Raw genomic sequence first — 24410 nt, forward strand, 5'->3', positions numbered from 1 at the left:
CTGCCCCCTTTGCCCAGTCCGGATGCACGCCTCTTAGTAAAGCCAGCCAGGCCCTGTGCAGGCATTGCCAGACAAATGTACACCTGCTTGGAAGACAGTGACTGTGCCAGACAGTGCCTGTCACTGCAGAGACGACTTCAGAAGCTTCAGTCGTGGCTGTGGTGAACTGGGAGAAGCCAGAAAGACACTGGGGAGCGTAGACAGGATAGCAAAGGTAAAGTATAGCTTTATTATTTTCTCTGCGCTTTCATTGGCCGGCAACCGTGCACCTTCTATTACACAGAGTGATTCACTGTTGATGGACAACGATTTTTAAATCGGATGAAAGGAAAAAAATTCCGCTGATGATCTGGTCCTCCGGATGATTATGGTCTTTATTACACAGGATGATATCTGCTAGAACTGGCCTGACTGGGCAGATAATGTAATGATAATGCAATGCAATAGGGCCCTAAAGGAGGAATGTCTATAATAGACAGTCATTTGAACTAATATCATCTACAAAAAGCCAAATGGATATGGTGTGTGTGTGTGTGTGGGGGGGGGGGGGGGGGCAGGGCGGGGCGATCGTATACAGCCTTCAAAACCCAACATTAAAAAAAAGGAAGGGAGAACAAATTTATAACTAAGAGTTTACACAATGTTCCATACACATTAGATAGCCAGTGCAAGAACAAAGCTGAAGACTACATCATAGCTTAAAGAGGTGACAGTAATGCAAAATTAATGCAAGGTCGTACCCCTGTCTACTTGGACCATCTGCCCTAGGTAGCAGCCCTGAACTGTGCAAAGGTCTCTTTCCTGACTAAATGCAAAAAAGAGGGATAGGGAACACAGTAGCCTAAAAGTCAGTTAAAACTTCCCTGCCACTCAAAAATTTTTGCCACATCCTAGGGACATCTCAAAAGTTCAGGCCCTGATCATTCAGCAGAACGAGAGGAGATAAACCCGAGCTGTCATGCATTTCTCTCCCTGCTCTGTGTCCAAATGACCAGAGTGGCATTATAGAGGTACTCTCATCTGATCCTGGCAAACAGCTTGGATCACTGGTGTACAGGCCTGGTGTTCACTGTCTGGGACTGTTAGCCATAGCAACAGAGAGACGTGCTTACACCACAGAGCAGAGAAGACTGGGAAGCCGCTCCAGTTAGCAGCTTTTTGGTCTTGAGCTGGTTCAAAAAAGGGACCAGTCACAGCGAGCTCAATGTGTCTGTCAATCGAATGACAGCCTTCACTTTGAGCGTTCATATGACCTGGACTTCCTGTGTTTAGTCTCTCTTTTTTAACCAGCGCAAGACTAAAAAGCTTTCTTCAGGAGACTGGACCTAGATACAGGTAAGTATAGCTTTGTTTTACAGACTGATTTAAAAAAAAAAAAAAAAAAAAAAAAAAAAAGATAAATGTAAATTGCAAACTTGCTTTAGATCACATCTACTGCTGATTTAGATTAAGCAATTTTGCTACAGTAGCTTTTCTGTGGGAGCAAACTTGATACACTATATATATATATATATATATATATATATATATATATATACATACACACACAAAATACAAACACAGTAAGAGAGTACACTAGCACAAATAACCTGATAAAACATTTGTTCCTATGCCAGTCGTATGACCAAACTACCGCTGCACTTTTCATACAAAGGCCTCATTGTTTTGCTGGACTTTACACTTTACACTATTGTGTTGGTGAGGTTAGTAATATCCACTCATGTTGACCTTCTCAAATGACCAGTGTCAAAACAATAGTTTTTAAATGTGTGCATAAGAATGATAAGAAGAATGATACGTGCCGACTTAAATATTCTGACGGAAGGAGTCATAGCATTCTGTGATTCTGGCAATTCCGGCTAAGCACCAATAGCATAGCCAACATTCCGACCCCTGCTAAAGTATAATGGAGGTGTCCAAAATATAAAAGGTACAATCTAAGGACTACAGGTCCTTCTCTATCATGTCACATCCTGTACAGTACGGAGGAGGGTATGGCACTTTTGGAAGATCATAAAAAGCAAAGAGAAAGTGAGACACATCCTCACAAACATTACTTTATTCAATAAAGGATTCAGAAGTACCATAAAAATGTATGCCTGAAAAAACAGCTTGCTCTGTGAACAGATCTGTTTTCCTTGGCATCGAGGCCGGTTGGAAGCCTTGAGTTGGATAATGAGAAGTTCCCCGCTTCTTGTATGTTGTAACATTAATGACATAATAAAAAGCCTGCATCTCAATAACAGAGCAAGCTCTCTTCCTTACAACCCACCTGCTCCCTCTCCCACAGCCAAGTCCGCACACCAGGCGCACATACTCACCCACTGCTGATCGCTGCCAGGAACAATCCCTGCGTGTGCACGCTACAAAGGCTTTACAAGTAATTACGCTGCCCACAAACCTCACCGTGTGTGAATTACGGCTGGAATCTGACTAATGGGAGCAGCGGCTTGGTGTCTATTATATAGAAGGTGCATTCCCAGTATGATATTACACAATTACCTGCTGGAGGACTGACAGGCTCACTGCGAAGAATATTTATTTTTCTCTTAGGCCTTGTTCCGACCATATAAAAAGGAATGCTTCTCTACTTTCCATTAAAACCCAACAACGGGTCTTAGGTTTAAGATGGCTACCTGACTCCTGGTATTTTTAAAATCATGGTCTTATGGAGGTATGAAGTAGTCAGATATCCACTCCCTGTTTACCCCTAGCCCATGCTTTACACTGCAGTTCTTCTTACTTACAAAGTAGCTAATTTCCAAAAGCAAAAGGAACAAGGATAACTACTGGATGTAGAGAATCCCCAATCATGCTTTAAAGTGAATGTATCCTGTCATTGCCGTTGTGGTGATCTTGTTGGCACAGTCCATTTTTTCAAAACACTACCAGGTTCCTGTGCTCGGTGCCGCTTTCTTCTTGTGCACCCTGCTGCTTTATGCACTGGAGACGGGCCCTGTGCCACCCAGTGTAATGAAATCCCCTCCTCTCAGCGATGCACCTCCATTACAATCAAGCAGGGCCACGTCACCATGAGGAGGGGATATCATAACACTGGGGGGAGCGGGGCCACCCGCCAACGCATAAAGAAGCCTGGTGGGCAAGGGGAAAACAGTGCAGAGAGCGGGAACCAGGCAGCATTTTGAAAAATTAACCATGTTGGTGCCAACAGGGTAATAAAAAAAATTGGACTTCTTAAGGTGGTACGTTCACTTTAAAGGCATATTCAAACGTACTGTATCTGTGGTACTGACTTTGACATACTGAGTATGTAATCCCATTGGGATGACATTGAGTATATCATCCCATTGAAATGAATGGGCAGATATCTGCAGCGGATTTCGCTGTGAACTTGCACAGTAAAATCTGCTGCAGATACGGTATGTGTGAACATACCCTAAAGAAAGAAAAAACATTTAGTTGAAGTACCACTTTAAGGGATATAAAAATGAAAAGTTTATTCGGAAAATCTGTTGGCAGGAATAATATTATATATATATATATATATATATATATATATATATATATATATATATATATATATATATATATACAGTGGTACCTTGGTTCTTGAACTGCTCGGTTCTCAAACTGCCTTCCACAACCAATTAAGTTCGAGAACCGAGGTACCACTGTATATAATATAAATATATATATATATATATATATATATATATACACACACACACACACACACACACACACACACACATATATATAAAGGAAAATGTAAGGGTTGTAATAATCCCTCACAAGTATAACAAGATCTATAACTAAAGATTTATGGCCATGTTTATATACTGGTACACACAGCAGGTGCACCACATTATCCATCACAGATGAGGACTATGTAAACCCCGCTGACAAAACCCTGTACAGCGTTTGGCATTTACCCTTTTGAACTTCATATAATTTGTTCTACATAATGAGATTAACACAAAAATATTTGGTGGTAAGGGCTGTAGATAGACGTAGAGCTATGCTCGCTCCCATAGGATCTCCAGGCTATGTAGAGCTATGCTCGCTCCCATAGGATCTCCAGGCTATGTAGAGCTATGCTCGCTCCCATAGGATCTCCAGGCTATGTAGAGCTATGCTCGCTCCCATAGGATCTCCATGCGAGCCCTTAAAGGGGTTATCCAGCGCTACAAAAACATGGCCACTTTCCCCTACTGTTGTCTCCAGTTCAGGTGCAGTTTGCAATTAAGCTCCATTTACTTCAGTAGGGGGGAGACAACAGTAGGGGGAAAGTGGCCATGTTTTTGTAGCGCTGGATAACCCCTTTAAGGAGGCTCATTTACCACTGTATTGGAGCCACAGTTCCCTGTCTCTTTCTCACTAATGATTAAGTTACTTATATTTTAGAATTATTCTACATGTTATTATTGAAATAAGCCCTCCACGCACTGATTTAAGGTATGTGCACACTACAGAATCCATGTAAACAACTTCCTGTGGATTCCGTCGCTACCCCCTCCCTCCCCTCTGCTCCCATTCAGAAGTTCCGCTCTTCCCATAGGCTCCACTCTATGGGCCCTATTCCACGATTATCGTTTGCATTATCGTTAACGATTAACGATCTCAAACGACTGCTATTGTGAAAGACCTGAAAACGTTCACTCATTTCCATGGAACGATAATCGTTACTTATGATCGTAATTGCGATTGCGTTTTTCTTCGCTATTTATTCGCTATTGCGCTTGTATCTATTGCGAACAACCGAACGACGTCTTATTCAATGTGAACGTTTTGCGAACGAGCAACGATAAAAATAGGTCCAGGTCTTATAAAGCGATCAACGATTTCTCGTTCGGTCGTTAATCATTAACTGCATTTCAACCAAACGATTATCGTTTAGATTTGAACGATTTAACGATAATCTGAACGATAATCGTCCGGTGGAATAGGGCCCTAAGCTAAGGCAGACATGTCAATTCTTTGGGAGGACAGCTGAATCTGCCTGACCATAGAATGGACAACATGGGACAGGCGGAACTTCAAGCAGGGGTACGCAGCGGAATCCACTTAAAGTTCTCCGCTGATTTTCCTTAGTGTGCATATACTCTTACAGGGGAGCTTGTGCTTGTTTCCAGTAGCTAACCAGTAAAAGCAGAGCTGCAGTGTAAATAATGGAAAACAGATTAACCAGTACAATATCCCTCTTATAGGATGTACAGTGGTACCTTGGTTTAAGAGTAACTTGGATTCAGAGCGTTTTGCAAGAGCTCAGAGTTTTTCAAAATTGTGACTTGGTTTAAGGGCATTGCTTTGGTTTAGGAGCTCCCTGTACTGGGTGGGAGCACGAGTGGGGGAGGGGCATGGTCTGCATAGTGGGGTCTACTGCACTGTACTCTGACCCAGGAACTCTCCCTCACCATCCAAATCATAGCAGATCAACTTCAGGCTGGGGCTTACATCAGGGGACAGGACTGTGGAGGTAATCTCTCCATAGCTGTAACCCCTCTCTCCCCAGGCAGAGAGTGCTGCTATACTGTGCCCACTTCTGCCCTGCTCATTCCTTCTTACTCCCTGCAGTCTGTCAGTCCTGATTGGTCCATGCTGAATGGTGTGGCCATGTGACCACACCATGAAAACACATACTACTGCTCTGTGCCAAATTCCACCAATGTGATAAACATAACATCTCCTAACATCCCCCTAATAATAGCTCTAAACCAGCACCGCACTGCTCCACTTGAACTTCATCAAGTCTGCAATGCAGCATACATACTGCTCCACCTGTAGTAACCCAACACAAGGTAATACAGCAATACATACTGCTCCACCTGCAGTAATCCAACACTAGACTGCAGCACTCCTCATATGTGTAAGCAAGTGGACAGGACAGGAGGTGATATAATAAGCGGACAGCCTAGAAGATGCTGTGAGAAGAGGAGGATCAGGAGCTCTCACCTCAGCCCAGAGATGCTGGAGGAGGAGCAGGAGGGTTAGGGGCTCTCATCTCTTCTGTTCTTGCAAAGCAGCTCCCCCACACTTTCCATGTTTAGTTACACTTCCCACTAGAAAAATGGTATGGGAGATCACGGTCATGTGACCCTGATAATGCCATTATGCAGACCCTTTATCTATGGTAAGTATAAAGCCAATGTAGGGCTGCCATTACCAGTCAAGTCTCTGCTTTGGAGTCGTTGCTTTGTGTCAATGACAGGCACAGACAGAGAGGGACCCTGCACTTTACCAGGCAGTGAGCAGCACCTCACACTATGAAAAAGCACTGTTGAGGTGGAAATTAAAGCATAATTTTCCTGAGTTAAAATACCATTACACAGACTCTTCTCTGCCGACACTGGCCATGTACTGTGCTTTTCTGTAGGCTTGTAAACTACTGAATATTTTGCATCAAGTGACAGACCACTGAAAACAATGTCACAGGTTCCCTTTAAGGGGTTATTCCCATGTTAGACATGCAGAAGATATGACCTGAATGAGGCGATCCCACCCATCTCCAGGTCAGGGCTTCCCAGTCATTGTATTGAACAAGATGCTGTAAAAGTGAGCTCGGATGTTTCCAGAACACCATACATGTGAACTAAGGGGGCTATACAAGCATGACCCTCTCTCCATCCACATAGATAGATAGTGGGTGCACGAGGACCTCTCTCAGATATCTCATACCCTATGGATATTCCCTAAATAGCCGAGATGGTACATCTTCAAGAAAAGATAAAATTAGCACACGATGTAATGTTATACAGGAAAATATAGAATCATCAAACTGAGACAAAGAGGCGCTTGTGTGGCCTGATAAAGCTGCTCTTCAGTGGCAATTTTATTTGAGTAATCTGTATAATCAGTTATTCTGTGCCTCATTATAAGAATGATAGGATTACAGGGGGTTCTGCTGCTTATTACAGAGCGGTGGAGAGGTCATGTGTATGGGATTCCAGGGAAACTATACTTACTGCATGTAAATGTACAGTATTGTTCTGACAGCACTGGGGGGGGGGGGGGCGTCCTCAGCTATGATCTGCCCATCTACAGTAATATTCCAATCAAAAATATAGACTTTTTGATTGAACCAATTAAAGGTCAATAACGTAGAAGAGCAAATAATTGTCAGCAAATTCCTCATACATTTTCATGCACCAGTCTCCATTAACCAGTAACCATTAATATGTATGAGTGCAGGAAAGTTCCCAGGACCCTACAATGCATGCTGCCATCCAATGTGCCGATGTGGGGTCTTCCGAGCTGTATGCATCATGTCTACATCATTTATATCCAGGATTATCACAAGGGATTGTTAAATAGCCCACATTACCTGCTCCTTATAGTACAGTGATCTCCCACCTGTGGCAAAAATACAACTCTCAGCATGCCAAAGGGCCCTATTCCACGGGACGATTATCGTTCGCATAATCGTTAACGATAAACGATCCAAACGACCGCTATTACGAAAGTCTTGAAATCGTTCGCCCATTTACATGGAAAGATAATCGTTACTTATGATCGTTCTTGCGGTCGTCTTGTCGTCGCTATTTGCGTTCGTCACTACTGCGAACGACCGAATGATGTCTTATTCAATGCAAACGATTTGCAAACGAGCAACGATAAAAATAGGTCCAGGTCTTATTGAACGATCAATGATTTCTCGTTCGGTCGTTAGTCGTTAACTGCTATTCAAACGAACGATTATCGTTTAGATTCAAACGATTTAACGATAATCTGAACGATAATCGTCCAGTGGAATAGGGCCCAAAGGCTCATAGAGATGCTGGGAGTTGTAGTTTTCCAACAACTGGAGAGCAACAGGTTGGAGGTGGCTGGTGCAGAATGGAGACAACTTGAAAACCTTCAGAAGGTACTACAACAAAAAATATGCATCCGGGGTCGGCAACAGAGCCCTTAGATGAATTATCCGCTGTCTCCTAAATTTTAATATAAATAATAATATATATATATTATATAAATAATATGAATATTTTGTTTAACAAGAAGTGCTATTACAGTCTATAGTCTATTTTAAAGTTCTGGGAAAAAAAGTCTTTTAGACGGTACTTCTGTGTCTAGGGTGGTAAGCAAAAAATCCCAACAGTATTATAAAAGTTCATTCTCGGCACTCACCATAATGCTTCAAAATTTTTATTGTAGAAAAAAGTCCATCGAAAAAATACAACGGCAACAGGACGTTCAAGCCGAAATGTCCTGTTGCCGTTGTATTTTTTTTATGGACTTTTTTTCTACAATAAAAATTTTGAAGCATTATGGTGAGTGCCGAGAACGAACTTTTATATTACAGTTCTGTGCCGGAAAACACAGATCACAGGAAGCAAGTACGTCTAGAATATATTGCTTGTTGTCTAAGTTTTTACAGCTTGGCTACTAAAACAATCAAACTGGCCGGCAGAGTGGTCTGACTGGCTGCTACAGTCAGAGAAACCTGCACAACCCTGGGAAAGTATAACATATTTTAGGTTAAAGGTAACTCACTATAGGGGCCATTTTAGGACTGTATTAGGCGACTGGGAGAAAAATCACACAGTGGAGCTACTTCCTAAGGAACGTCCTCAAACATTCTTTAGGGTACGTTCACACTTACCGGATCCGCAGCGTATTTTCTGCTGCGGATCCACAGCAGATTTCATTCAAATAACTGAACACAGCATCAAATCAGCACCATCAAATCTGCTGCAGATCTGCTGCGGATGCTGTAGGTGTGAACACACCTTAAGGCTATGTTCACACTGCGTATGAGTCCGGCCGTAGTGCGAACCGCGAATATACGCACGTAGTTTTGAGTTTGATGCGTTCGCTTGAAAGTATACGATATAAGCCCACACAATGCACACTACGTATGAGCTTACGGCCGGATCGTATGCGGCGCTATGAAAAATGAACAAGACCAAGACGGAAATGTTGAAACTCACGGCCGTGGATTTCCATGCGGTCCCGTACAAAGTACTTATTTCAGCCAAATTGAACTTGATTTTTCGATCCAAAAGGTTGTGTGTGGTTTACGGGGCTGGGCGAAGATTTCCAAGTAAATGACCTGCCTCAGATCGCTTCAAAACAAGCTAGGGAAGCATAACTGTACTACGGGCGTATGTTCGCGGTTCGTACGCATCCGGCCACATGTCGTTTTTTCCCACGCCCGTAGTGTCAGCCGCACATGTACGGCGGCGTATGAAATGCGTCCGGACTCATACGCAGTGTGAACATAGCCTCAAGGTGGCTTCAGGTGTGGGTTATCAAAGTGCACATCCATGTATACAGCATTTATACCATAACGCTGCAATGGAAATTATATCCATCCTTATTCCAGCTGCTATTGGTGAAGTTGCCCAATGACTCCTCCATAGGTCTAACATGACTTTAGAACTGCCTCCTGACCTCGCATATGGTGTTGTAAAACTTTTAGGAGTTGTTTATATACTATAGTATAGAGTACTAGGGTAAATATTATGGATACCACTGTAAATATGGAAGCTAAACACCAGACTCATGCCGCCACCTACACAGATACAGTGTAAACTTTCAGGAAAGGAGATCGTGTTGCGTTGCTGCTGAGGATTTCCAGGACTGGATAAAACGGACGCAAACCTTCTTCAGAAATAAAATAAAAATTCCAGAGGCTGTACATATTATAAATGGTCCTGTCAGGTTAGAACTGATCACTATACAACTAAGCTACAAGACCACCTTTATATATGACGTTACAATAGGCTAGCACGCCAGAGTCTTGGTCTCCATTCATAATGGCGCCATGATTGATAGGAATGGATCCATCTGGACACACAGATACCAGAACCCGACACAAAGCAAATAACACAAGTGTGACAACAACCCAGTTATCAATCCAGATTGACTGTTCTGCCGTAAAGGCAAATAAACAAAAACGCCAAATCGGTCGTGAAGGAGACACCAATAGCCCTTCACTGGCTTATAATGGTGTCCGATGTGTTGACGGGAAGAATGGCACAAGTGTAAACAGGCAGCCCTATCTATCTGCTGTGGTAGGTTTTATATGAAGGTCACTATTACCCAGCACGCTGTTATCACTGCCTGGCGATTACATTCACAGACGTGCTGATGGGTAATGATAATCTTCAGGTCTTCGGCGCCAAACATTCTGATAGGATCACTGGAAATCTTAAGGACAATTATGGTGGTGCCCAAGTTGGCACCATTGGGTTATAGTGTAGTGACGGTAGGCTAATCAGCGTGTAATGCCACCCACATCCTGGGTGAACATGGCATTTAATAGGTTCCTTTCATGTTACCTAGTTATTACGCCAGCCCTGGTTCTCACCTCTGACAACACGGCAGCACACACCACAACTGTGCCCACACCACCTTGATGTTGCTGCTGGCATACATGTAACAACATGTGGGCACTGGCACTGCCAGGCCCCATCACATGAGGAGGCCAGGTCACACTCACCTGGAACAACCTGCCCTCGGCTGGGCTCACATCTGCCACCTTGGCGAATACTCCCTCCACGGTGAAGTTTGGGCTCTCCATCCTGAGTGGGTAGACCTTGACCAGGGCTTTCTGCTTGTGTTCCAGCTCAGAGAGTGCCAGCCTCGCCTGTAGAGGGACCAGGAGCAGCAGCCAGAGGGATACCAGCTGCGGCCGGGCTCTAGTCATACTGCAGCAGCCAGCAGCAGGCATCCATAGCCAGTCCCGGGAAGCCTGCGTGCCAGCAGTGCCAGCCGCTACCCCCAGGGCAGGGGCCCCCCATCCATGGCCTGAACTGTCACGTAATCCTCAGCAGCAGCTCACAGCACAGTCACTTCCATTCATTGGTGGCACCAGGGCGGCTCAGCCTTGCCCATGCCCAGCAGCATCCCAGCAGTAGCGGCAGCAGCGTGGTGGGCAGTGAGCCCGGCGCCCTCCTCCTCCTCCTCTTCTCCTTCCTCCTCCTCCTCCCGCCGCCGCACAGGTAGATGAGGCCGTGTGTAGCCGGGCAGTGCCCCCTCCTCAGTGTACCCAGCACAGGCCCCTTCTGGCTGCCCACCCCCGCTCCGGGCGCCCGGGCACAACTTCTCCGGCCGGCTCGGCACTGGCAGAGAGGACGCGGCTTCCCCGGACACTGAGCTCCCTCCCCGGGGACTGAGCTGCTGCTGTGCTCCTACCTGCTGACACAAAGTGAGGGTGGAGCAGCTGCAGGCGATCCCCTCCCCTCCCCCCTCGCTGGAGAATGTGGTTCTGCTGGCTCCCAGACTCCCTCTGCAGCCCGGCCGACAGATGGCAGCTCCCCGCCTGCCGCTGCAGCCTGCCCCCTCTGTGTGTCACTAGGGTGGGCACAGGGTGGTGGGCACAGGGGGCACCTGCACTCTAGATTCTGTGGACTACAGCACTGCTCTCTTGTCAGGGCATGCTGGAAGTTGTGGTTTTGCAATAGCTGGGGAACTACAGGTTGGAGCCCACTGAGCTATAGCACTACTACAACCTGGAACTTTGTCCTGGAGACTTCCATTGTACATACTTAAAGGGGGACTCCGGGCAAAATGTATTTTTAAATCTTATTACATTAGAAAATTTATACAAATCCCTGATATACACTAATCATGGGAAATCCACATATACTGCTATTTCCCTCAATTTAGTAGCTCAGACAGGCTAACTTCTTTAAAAGAATTGTGACGTCACATCTCAAGTGTATGTTCCGGCAGGGGTCGCATGTAGAAGTACAGAATTAGAATGCGCCTTCTCCCTCTCCCTCTCTCTCTCCCTCCCACCCATCCCGCTATCTGTCTCCCTCCCCGGACCTATTACACCTGCTGCCCGGTTCCAGGCATCGGGGTGAGCGCTCCTTATCTGACGCTCAATGCGCTGCGGAGGCCCCTCCTTCACCTCCCGTCCTCTTAGCCTGCCTTCCCCCCTCCTGCGCCTCAGGGGTGAGCGTCAGATAAGGAGCGCTCACCCCGCTGCCTGGAACCGGGCAGCAGGTGTAAAAGGACCGGGGAGGGAGACAGGCAGCGGGATGGGAGGGAAGGAGAGAAGATGAAGGCGTCTATTCTAATTCTATACTTCTACATACGCCCCCTGCCAGAACATACACTTGAGACGTGACGTCACGATTTTTCTGAGGAATTGAGCCTGCCTGATCTACTAAATTGAGGGACATAGCACTATATGTGCATTTACCATAATTAGTGTCCATTAGGGATTTGTATAACTTCCCTTATGTAATAACATTTAAAAATACATTTTGCCCGGAGTACCCCTTTAAAGAAGTTATCCAACATTTTAAATGTTTTATATATTGCTGGCCCTGTTTACATAATAAACATGTCATGCTTACCTCTCCGCCTTCCCCAGGTGTCCCAATGCGGTGTTGTCGTTGTTGTCCGCTGACTGCAGCTCTACTACATCCGAGACGAACTTGTCACGGGGGTGACAGCCCACTCGATGGGACAGCCCTGCGGCCAGTGTTTGTCTCGGAAGTAGCGGAGCTGCAGTCACATCAGAACACCAGGGGAGTGAGGAGAGGTAAGCATAACATGTTAATCAAGTTTACCAACAGGCCAGCAAAATATAAAAAGTGATATAAAAAAATCAAACGCTGGATATCCCACTTTAGAAAAAAAATGCACAACCTCTAACCACCAAGTTTGATACACGAACAGTAACGCGTCTGCTTGTGTACAGTATCTGTTCGTTGCTCCTTAATAAAGTTTGTTAAAAGGTTGCATTATCATTGCCCTGGCAGTTTGGTTCTCTGTATAGCAAAACACAAAGGGTCTTCCTTAAATTAAACCACAGTTGCGCTCGTTGTTAAGTGTCAGAGGACACCAAAATAGTTTGGTTTTGCTGTATAGCTAAATATAAAGGGTTCTTTCTTAAAATGAACCATAGTTGTGCTCATTGGGTAGTCCAGGGTTCAGTATTTTTTTTTTTATATCTTACTGCTGGTGCTTATAAAACAATAAACTTCCCATGTTTACCTCTTCCTGCTCCCCCGGTGTCCTTTTCTGGTGTCGTCGATGTCCCCTAGCTGACTGCAGAGCCTCCACTTCAGAGACAAACTTGTCTCAGGAGTGACTGCCTGCTCAGCCAATCACTGACTGAGACGGAACAGCCCCGCAAACAGTGATTGGCTGAGCGGGCTGTCACTCCCGAGATAAGTTCATCTCAGAAGTGGAGGCTCTGCAGTCAGCAGGGACACTGGCGACACCGGGGAAGCAGGGAGAGGTAAGCATAGGAAGTTTATTGTTTTATATGAACCAGTACCAGTATATAAAAAAATACCAAACTCCAGACAACCCCTTTAAGTGTCAGAGGAATAGTATGGTTTTTTGTATAGCAAAATACAAAGGCTTCTTCCTTAAGTTTAACCACAGTTACGCCCAATGTTAAGACTTGGAGAACTTGGCAATTGTTTGGACTAAAACATGAAAAAAGCTACAAAGAAGGGACATGTTGTCGCTGTTGGTGGTGATGGAGCTGCTGCTGTTGTAGGGAGTGGACATGGGAGATAGGTGCCTGCTACCCTTGGAATTCTAACACCTTCCTTTAGTGCAATGAGGTGGCGGGGATTACAGCATCACTGGATAGGCCCCAATATTGGCTGGAGAATGGCCAGTCAAGATCAAGTGGAGGCTTTAGTTGATTACATGGCACAGAGTGTCTCCAGTTCGATGGGGTTGTCTTCCACTTGGTCCTCTGCTGCTGGAACCATCACCCCCCCTTGCAAATCTAAACATTAAGAGCCCTAGGTGATGCAGCAATTGATAATGCTCTTTGAGGATTCTGCTCCCTCGGATTTAGTGGTCCGTCCCCCTGACCCAGATAAACACCTGTAATGCACCACCTATGGAGGATGAGGATCTGGTAAGGGTGTTGCAAATGGGCAGGGAATTTGCACCAGATGTGTCAAATGATGATGACGACACACAACTGCCAATTTATGACACTTTTAGCTGTGTGGAGACAATGTTGAGTAATGGGTTGGAGATGACCTGAGGGATGATGACTAAGTGCTAGACCCCACATGGACTGAAGGCCATGAGAGTCCGGTGGAGGAGGTGGTAGTCATCCAGCCCCAGAAACACAGCAGAAAAGGGAGTAGGGGGCAAAAGCCCATCTTATGGGTCTAAATGATGGCTCCTCTTCATTCAGTTTCTGGGTTATCAAATTGGACACCTGGCGAAAACTAGCCCTCTATGCTTTGAAGATGCTCTCCTGCCCTGCAGCAAGTATGCTCTACAAAAGGGTATTTAGCATTGCAGGGGGTTTCGTCATCACTGACTACCATCCTCCTCGGCCTCTACCTTCCACCACTACCTCCACCTACTCCTCTGCCTCCTTCTTCTCCACCTAGATGTCCGTGTCCTCTTTTAATATTGTTATTTATTTATTTATTCATTTAATTAAATGTTATTTATTTCTTCAATTACTTCTTTTAGATTTATTTTATGTAATTATTTTAAATACTTTCCCTACCCCATTATTTCCAGGGCAATCGCCTTGTTCTTATTCCTATTTTGGTTGCATTTCCGGCCCCTCACCCCTTTTTTACACCAATTTTACAGCCATTTATGGGGCCCAAAGTTCAGGTCCCCATTGATTTCAGTGGGGTTTGGGTGTTTATTTTCCAAGTTGGAGCGAACTAAACAAACCTGAATATCCACGGGTCCGCTCATAAATGGCCATAGGAGGAACATATTGCACAGATGGTGAAATACAATGTCTACGTAAAGCGTGTAGCTTATACCCAGAGAACTTTATTCAGTGCCAAGATGGTATTATTCATTGTTCATTAACTAGACAATGCCTCTTATACTCTCAAGACAACTTGTGATGCTTTGATGCCCAGATAAGCCATGATAAAGGTTAGGCTGGGTTCACATGACGTTTCTGCAATGCATTTTTTCAACCGTTTTTTGCAAAAAACAAATGCATTTGTGTGCATCCATTTTGATCTGTTTTTCCATTGGCTTCCATTATAAAAAAAGAATAAAACAGCATCATTTTTTTTTACATATACAAAAATAAGATCAAGTACGTTTTTGTGTACGTTAAAAAAAATTGATTGCTTAAATGTAGTGTAAACCCAGCCTGATATGGTGAAAAATTCAATTATAACTTGTCTTTTATTCATGTCATCTCCTGCCAAATAATTGTGGTGTCCCACCATGGGTGATTCTTTTATGATACCTGTCGCAAAAGCCCTCCACTCATAAGTCTGGTGGTATTGAAGGTATTTATTGGTTTCACCACCAGATGTCAGTGTTTTGTATGTGAACATATATATATGTATATATATATATATATATATATATATATATATATATATATATATATCTCTTTCACAGCTGTAGTGAACACAGGGTTACTGCTTCGTCTGTATTGTTTAATTTTGTTGCCCAATGGAGATACTTCTTTCTCTTCTGCCTTTCCCTATTCTTTTCTCTTCACACACATTCTTCTCCACCACTCACAGGGGCTCTTACACACCCTTGTGGGAAGTAGTTACTTGGTGGGAGGAAGTGTAAGTCAGTTTTCCCTCTGAGGAGGATACACACAGTGTAAGCATCCCTGCTGTACTTAAGCCAAGGCCTGGTTTCGCCAGGACACCTGTCTGGAACAGTCCAGCTGTGTTGGAGAGTCAGTACACATGTGTATGGAGCAACTAGAGACACTCCATTTCTTCAGTCTATGTACTATCAGCTATGCAGTGTTAGACCCTACAAGGAGGACGAGTGAGGGATCATCCCAGCCCACGCCGAGAACCTCTCTACACAGTGCAGGGCAGTATCCTAGGACAGAGGAACTGACCCAGATAGAGCAAAGCTACCATAACGAAGGTCTACGTACTATATCTCACAGTGCAGGTGACACCAGATAATTTCTGACTCTTAGCTTCACCCAGGTAACCACGACTGGGGCTTGTGTCACCCTAGTCGGACGGGTCCCCCAACATTGTAGGGCAGAAGGTGGTCAGATATAGTCAAAACATGAGCACAAGTATCTCTCAAGTATTTCTCAAGTATCTCTCAAGTATTCACGTTAAAGTTCTGGCAGAGCACACTACTACCCTGGGTTGGGACTTCTTTGACAAACTCCTCTCCTCTTCTCTTCACTGCTCAACTCTAAACTCTACAAGCACCGCTACATCTACCTATTATATCAGCACTTATCAGTATCTCCCAGCACAGATCCAGTAAACACAAGCCTGTATCCATGTGTTCTGTATTTCAAGAGACTGTTCAGTAAAGTCATTATATTTATTTTACCAGGACTTAGTCATCATTGCACCAGCACTTACACACATCTGCTATATACCTTGGGTCACTTTCCCCTTTCTGTAGGTGACAGTATCCGACAGTCTGAGTGGGTCATCTCTCCAATCAGGACTACCGTGACAGGAGCCCAAGGGACCCATCACAGCCCGGCAGGTCACGGACCATTGGGGAACAGTACTGCCAGCCACTAAACTGGCGTCACAACACAATCACTCCCGGCTGAGCTATACCACATCACCTATCATAAAACCATCAAAGAGGTGCCAACAACTACCACCACAACAAGACATAATCATGTGGGCGGTCCCACTCCTACTGATTGACAGCGCTATAATCACATGCACAATTGTAAATCGTGGAGTCCACGCCAAAGTTTTTTCCATAACAAATTCTGATTGTGTGATTTATTGCTTTCTCTTTGGACTCCATGATGTTCAATGTGAAGAATGCCACAAAAAGCACATTTAGGGTTGTTTCAAACATGGCATTTTGGCATAAAATTCCATGGAAAATGCATGGAGTCTTTTCAGAAAAAAATCAGTGTACATATGCTAGCAGGGATTTAATAAGGAAGTATAAAAATCTATGCCTTCAATGCTTTTTTTGTTTTTGGCGTTTTTCTTAACCCTTGAGTGGTTTGGGCAGTTTAGGCAGTTTTTCCTTCGCATACTCCAGCTATGAGTTTTTTGTTGTTTTTTTTGTAAATGTGTGGTTTACTTTTTTGTGGCTCCCCCCCCCCCCCAACATTCGTCCGTAGAAATCCTTGAATCACATGATAAAATAATCACAAGACTAAAAAAGTTAAAAAGCACCTACTAATGCACAGTATTTTGGAGGGAAAAACAGCACAGAAACTGTATCTTGCACTTTTCTTGCACAATATTTCTTGAACAGTATTGACAGAAAGCTGCCAGTCAGTGGGTTCTTATGGAGAACGCTATGGATATAGACTCCAGAAAAGCACCATACCTACAGCATGCGTTTAATATTTCACTATAGGCTTTATTATAGCCTTAAATAGAACCAATCACATTAAAAATGCCTATTAAGCTAGGGAAACAGGCTGATAAATCACTCAGCACTCTTCCCATATATGTTCCTATATCCTCGTTCACTGCAAAGTAAAACTTGTAAACTTAATTTTACAAATTGGCACGCTGTATGTTAATGTATCCCAAGTAGTCATCTGGGCGGTGGGCTGTTTAAAAGTACTCATGTCCCCTGGGCGGTTCGGCAATGTAATCACGCCCCTCTGGGCGTGACGGGCGTTATTTAAACTCCAGTGAAGCCATGATGTCATCCAGAGGCATGTCGTAGTGCACAGCGCTCTCATCACAAGAACACCGGCGCACCACTATGCCCTACGGCACGCCTCTGGATGATGTCATGACTTCACTGGAGTTTGAATAACGCTCACGCTTATAATATTCCCTAAACTTGTCTCCCCTTCAGCTGCCCTCTCATCTTTTACGCTATCCCTGGTTCCATGCACTTTGTACCTGTACTGGTTCACCCAACACTTTCTGATGTACAATGGCTGAACCATCTGCAAATAAAGCACTTATTGCCTCTTGTGTCGCCCCAGTCCTTCTAGTCTGTAAGCTCTTGTGAGCAGGTCCCTCCATTTGTATTTTTATGTTTTAATTATTTAACTCTGGAATCGAGTTTTATACAAATAAATATTATTACATTATTACCATATTTTCCAGCATATCAGATGACTTTTTAACCCTGAAAAATCTTCTCAGAAGTCAGAGGTCATCTTATACGCCGGGTATGCTCACAATTCAACTCACCTGTCACCTATCCCCGGCAGCTGCTGGGCGTCTCCCACCATGTTCCTGGTGCAGACATCGTGATGCAGAGACACTGCCTGCGCCGGAGGTCCCCCAAGACTCTGCCATTCTACCGAAGCTCTCCTGGCAGCCGAGCGCCTCCGAGCTTTTCCGATAAGATGCTTGGCACAGGCAGTGTCTCTGCATAACACTGGGTGTGCCATAAACATGACGGAGGATGCGCGGCTGCCGGGAACGGATGACAGGTGAGTCCTGCAGCCAGGGGGAGTGGTGGTGGGGGGGGGTCCCTGCCTCCCGCTCAACTTAAACCCTGCCTGACCTATCCAGCTGGTAGACCCTGCTGTGGTTAGACAGGGGTTAACATTTTCCGGCCTGAAAATCAACTTAAAAATCAGGGGCCGTTTTATACGCCCAGTCGTCTTATACACCAGAAAATACAGTATATATGTTTATATATGTTTTTTTTTATGCTGTATTCTTTTTAAGTTGTCATTTTTACAACTTTTTTTACATTGTAGGAGAAGTCTCATATACAGTACATGTGCAGGTATCTTTTAGGGTATAGCTAATGTTTGCCTAAGTGGGCATTATCAATAAGCCAAGCCTATGGGTCTTAAAGGGGTATTCATATCTGGGGTAGTTATTCCCCATGTAGAGTATACATATACTGTATAGGGCTTAACTAGCTCAGACGGGAACATACCTTTTAATGAGAGTCATAGCTTCCTCAGTAACAAGGTGCATTACTGGACTTTACTATTGTCTTTGTTCAAAGTGCTTAGGTACCAAACTCAGCGTTGATGGTACTGAATGGCTAGGATCCGGTTTCCCCTCTGTTGTATATTTATGTGAGGGGCCTACTAATGCGAGTTTTGCAGAAAGGGGTTAAATGCATCAATAAACTAAAAAAGGACATCCACTGGGTAAAGGATGAGAAGAATTTTATTGACTTGACTTCGATGAAAGGAACTTGCGAGCCTTTGAAATGCATTACAAAGAGAGATGCATAAGGGCTCATTTACATGGGGCAAATACGGCGCTCATAAAATTGTGTTGTCCCATTCTGTACTTCAGTGCGCCTTTCATTTCTTGCAAAAAAACATATATTCAAAAGATTCTTCTAGAGAAAAATTCAGTTCTCTCTAAATAAAAATAGAGTGTCAAGGCCCCATGCCATTAGGGGTAAAGGACATCCCCCCGTGCACCAAATAGGATATTTAGCATAACAGTAAAATAATAGATTCCCTTTAAGCTTTATCAATAAAGCCAGAATACCCCTCTTTAGTCCATGGCTGTTTTCAACTATGAAACAAGTTCAGCAGAATTCTAGTTTGTTCTTTGGTCTAAGGAGGTGAAATCAGTCTTGCAATGTAATTATCACCTTGCTACATCTTATGTTAATCTGAGAACTACACCCAAAAAGTAATTTAGCCTGACATGTAAATCATGTAGTTCTTATGCAAGACAGAATCTTTTTGATGTACGCAGCTTCACTGTCACTTCTCAGGCTTGTTAAACATAACTGATATACATTTTAGTTCTCATTTAATAAATTAATTTTTATTTGCTTATTAAAGGGATATTCCAGGTAGGAACTGATTGGGTGAATGGGCAATATCAACACAGGAAGGGTTGTGCAGCTGGACCAGCTCTGTGAGAAGAGCAGCGGCGGGGGAAGCATGTAAGGCTGGGTTCACACTGCGTTTTTCCAATCCGTTTTTTTCATCCTTTTTTTGCAAAAAAAACAGATGAAAAACGGATGCATTTGTGTGCATCCGTTTTGATCCGTTTTTCCATTGAAAAAAACCCAGATCAAAACGGATCCGTTTTTTTAACGGACACAAAAGTAGTGTCAGCTACGTTTTTGTGTCCGTCACAAAAAACGGATCTGTTTTGATCCGTTTTTTTTTTACGATGGAAGTCAATGGAAAAACAGATCAAAATGGATGCACACAAATGCATCCTTTTTTTCATCCGTCTTTTGCAAAAAACGGATTGCAAAAACGCAGTGTGAACCCAGCTTAAGGTGAGTATATTTTTTATGTTTTCAAGCAATGGGGTTGTCTTAATAAAGATATATGGATGTTATAACTGCCATTAGCTAGATTGGAAAGCCACTGACAAAGATTGTTAAATATAATGTATTATGATATAATGCAATGCACAACATTACGATCCATGACTTGCCACCTTTTAGAGGATTAGCCATATTTTATTGATGCATAAGTAATACTACAGTAACAGCACATCATATATGTTTTTCGGAGACTGAACCTGAGCTGATTGCCAGGGCAGCTCCAACTGCCCTGAGTCAACTCCCTATTATTAACTGATCTTTTTGGTAACTGCATGACTGTGGGAAAGAAGCCTTGGTCACATTGTATTTGAGCAAACCCAATTTTTTTTCTCATTTCCCTTTCATCTAGCAGATCAGCGCTCGCTTATCAGGCCGTGTAATATGGCCCTTACTCACTATAAAGGGGATAAGTATCATATTGTGGGGCATTCCACCCCACAATCTTGAGAATGGAGACTTCTGTGTTTGTTTTGAATGCTCTATTGAGTGCTGCATGTGCACTTGCCTGTCTCCAGAAACTCTGCAGACAACGAAAAAAGTGGCAGCATGAATGCGCGACATATCGGTCCTTTCATAACAAGGACCTGTAGCCCTGTTCCTCAAGATTCCAGAGGATTCTAGCTGTCAGACCCCCTGAGATCTGACATGCATTGTAATTCAGAATACCTCTTTAACATGAAGGTCCCACCTCATGGAAACTTGCCATGGAAGGTTATCCTCAAATATCCTAACTGGACTAGTGGGAAAAACAGAAATCAGAAGCTTGGCTAGTTTAGATGATGGATAAAGCAAGCTGGTTTGTGTCCCCAGGTAAACTACAGTTCACTTCCTTTCAAGTGTCCGCTTATAAAGATAACACAAAGAGCTGGAATCTCTGGGCAATGCTCTTTATTATTATAATCACAATAACACATTGTATATCAATTCTCATTACTATGCCTGAAAATTAACCATATCTATTGGACAAAAGAAGCCCATCATTCATCATTCATATGCTTTGTTCCAGCTTGGGACAAAATTATGTTCCTCTCCTCTCTCTATGTTAACTTTAATCAGGATAGGGATCAAGCAGATGTCAAGGGTCAGGAATTCAGCTGTTCCAATCCTTTGACATAGCTAGGATGATGGGGCTAATGCTTTGCAAGTGACCTCTGACCTCACTGTGAGTCTACAAAGGTCAGTGTTTGTCTTCAGCAGCACAGGGTGCCACCCTATAAACCATACACTATCCCTTTCGACCTCACTAAAGTGGTTTAACACTTCACAACTGCATGTCTGGAAAGAAAAGTAGCCCATCCATGAAACGGCGACATAAACAAGTGCAATGTGGCATGCTGGTTCACCTTGTTTGGAGCTATCAAGAATTTGCCTTGGGGTTGATGGGGTAATTTGTCTCCTTGAGGAGAATGTTCTGGGGTGTGGAATCTTATAGGCCATGCTATTCTCCACTGGGAAAAAAAGTTGCCTTATGATGAGTACAAATAATTTGTCCTTAATAACTCTTAATAATTCTTAATAACTTTATCATTATTAAAGATTTTGTAGTCAAAACTGTGCAGAATTGTTGGTCAGTACAAAAGCTGAAAAACAGAACATAAGACCAAGTGTTAGCTGGATTTATACTGCACAGGAGAACGGAAGGCATATTTAAGCAAGGTTGAGCAGAAAGTTAGGCCTGATTCACACTACGTATAACACTGGCCGTTCTGTGACCTGGGCAGGTCACAGAACGGCCGATGTTATTGAAGATCATCCCAGCCGATACAGCAGTACCGGACGGATGATCTTTATTTCTGGGGAATTCGGATGCGGGCGCACCTGTGTGTGCCCACATCACAATTCATTGCTGCACACAATGGAGCCTGTGGCCGGATGGAATGTCAGTTTGTCGTGCGGCCGGGATTCCATTCATTCCAATACAACGAATGTTTAGCATAAATCATGGCCGTTGTTACAACGGCCGTGATTTATGCTAAACATACGTTGTGTAAACATCGTCTTAATTAGTATGAACATATTCAAGGCAATCAATATAAATTATTAGAAATATAAAACCCGTGGGACTAGGCCTAGTTAAAGAAAAAAAAAGAAGGTGTCAATGGGCACGTAAAAAAACAACATTTTACATATCCTAGAGACTGGGTGTATAGACATATTTAAAAAAAACACTCTACAAAAACTGATTGGTTGCTAGGGGTGGAACATGGCACAAGGATTTAAAAACCATCAAAGAGAGAATGTATAAGTCACACAGTGCATTCGGCTTAACACAGTATGGCCAGGAATATTCCTTTAGGTTTCTCCTAGAGGATTCAGTTTTCTCTGATGCCAAAAGCCATACTTTTGATAACTTTGCCTTAGGCTATGCTTGTATGATCAGGCAATTCAGGTGAATTTCACAAAGTACATCTGGGAAACAATTGTCTAGTGCATTAATTTATATATAACACATATCAGGTAGATGATACACATAAAAAACAAGCGAGAACTATGTATTCCCTGTTGCAGCAACCCACATTATACATTTCCAGCCTCTTCTGCAAGTGTTTATAAGAGGTGCGCTGTGTCCATTTTATTTCATTTTATTTTTTTGCAATTATTTCCATAAGAAAATAGGAAACAGTTCCAAAGACGTCTCTGAAAGAAAAGCCTGTGTACTTTTGCACTTAAAACTCAGTTTAAACTGCAGGCTCTTCTTAGACTTATGCTAATGGTTATTGTAAATGGCTCGGCATTGTGTTAATATTGATATATAAATAAAGGATAAGTCATTTGATAGGCTTAGACAAAGCGCAATAATCTTAAAGAGACTGACAATTCTCAAGCAGTTTTCCTGAGCTCAATAAAATTCATCAAAATGCGGGTGTGAATGGGGCCTAATTCTGTATCATGAACATCAAAAGAACAGGGCATCAATCCTGTGGCTTTTAGCAGCTGTTCTGGAGCTTTTGTACCACACACAAACACTGGGCCTTTGTAGGATTCCTACAATCCCTAAGAATCGGTATTATTTATAAGAATGGGATGGATAGAAGCTTCTTTAAATAGCGGCTGCTCTGCTTTAGCTGTATTCTGATACCGAACAGCTAACAGACCTGAACTGAAGGTACAGATAGTTTAATAGTGGAACTGTATCCAGTAATTTCACAGCAAGACTCCGAGGAATGTTCAGATTCCTGCAATTACATCAGTGGAAGCCTCAACAATAGGATCACTATGACTTACAATGCTGCACCAGTTCAAATAGTGTATAATAATAAAAAAAAACATGTGTGGGCTAGAAGTGTGTTTAACCATCAGCAGCTTCTGATTTTTCTTAAAGATATTTTGTCCTTATGTAAACAACGCAGCAGTTCATCAAATCCCGAACTAACCCACATACCTGCTCAGTCATAGTTCTCCTAGTGTGGCCTAATCTATAGGGATGCCGCACAAAATAAAGTTGTCATAAAGGAAACTGGAAGCTGCGGTATGGAGCTTTATTAAAGTGAATGTCTTAGCGTAGTGATATATAAATAAGATAGAGATAGAGATACCAGCTTCTTCCTAGCTATGAAAAGATATGGGAGCCTTGATTGTATCAGTAAGAAGTAGGCAGATTTTCCATAAAGTCTATAAAGCTGGGTAATAGTTATGATTCCAGTGTATGTAACAAATACCATGTATATTTCTATACCCTCGCATAAGACACACAAATACTGAGTAGAAGGGGTAATGCTAAACAGTGAAGTTTATTATTTACAAAAAAGAGTCTATGACAATTAGTATCACTGACAATAGGTAAGAATTATATCTCTAATTACCACAATAGACAGTTAACAACACACTAAATGAATTATGCCTAAGGAATGCCTGGTCTATGGCCTCAGTCGGTCCATATGTCAGTACCATTCCTCAAAATATGGTAAACTGTGAACCACAGTCAGTCGCCCAGTTACCAGTAGTATTACGGACCCCTGTTGGTCCCAAGAAACAACTTCTTTTAGAATACCCTTGTGGGTCTTCACATAGCATAGCATGTCAAAATGTTGCCTTGTTAATGCACCTGCTGATAGAACCTTGCAGGTGGCCACATCTTTGCTATCAGTATCTGTTGCTATGGGATGCCCATACTGGGGGGTCCTACTCTAGTGGTCAGACAGGGCATAGGGATTATACATACTGTACATATTCTATGTGTATATACGTGATATCATATATTCTGTAAGCTGAAATGTTGCACACTTATGAGTGAATATAGTTCTAGATTGGCTTCACTGAAATTATTTTGATGCTATCTTCTGTGATCCATCCACCTATCTAATCTGTCGTGCTGGCGGAAATTC

General features: G+C 43.2%; 1 protein-coding gene across 1 annotated transcript in view; it reads right to left on the minus strand.

Moving 5' to 3' along the window:
• Positions 1-11097, minus strand: part of RNF43 (ring finger protein 43) — a 50565-nt gene extending 39468 nt beyond the window's left edge. The window contains exon 1 of the mRNA XM_069944446.1: positions 10403-11097. Within this exon, the coding sequence (XP_069800547.1) occupies positions 10403-10633 (231 nt within the window). The 5' untranslated portion in view covers positions 10634-11097. The remainder of the gene's footprint in view (positions 1-10402) is intronic.
• Between the last annotated feature and the right edge of the window lie 13313 nt (positions 11098-24410).

The sequence above is a fragment of the Dendropsophus ebraccatus genome, chromosome 11 (genome assembly GCF_027789765.1).
Source record: "Dendropsophus ebraccatus isolate aDenEbr1 chromosome 11, aDenEbr1.pat, whole genome shotgun sequence".
In the NCBI taxonomy this organism is placed as follows: domain Eukaryota; kingdom Metazoa; phylum Chordata; class Amphibia; order Anura; family Hylidae; genus Dendropsophus; species Dendropsophus ebraccatus.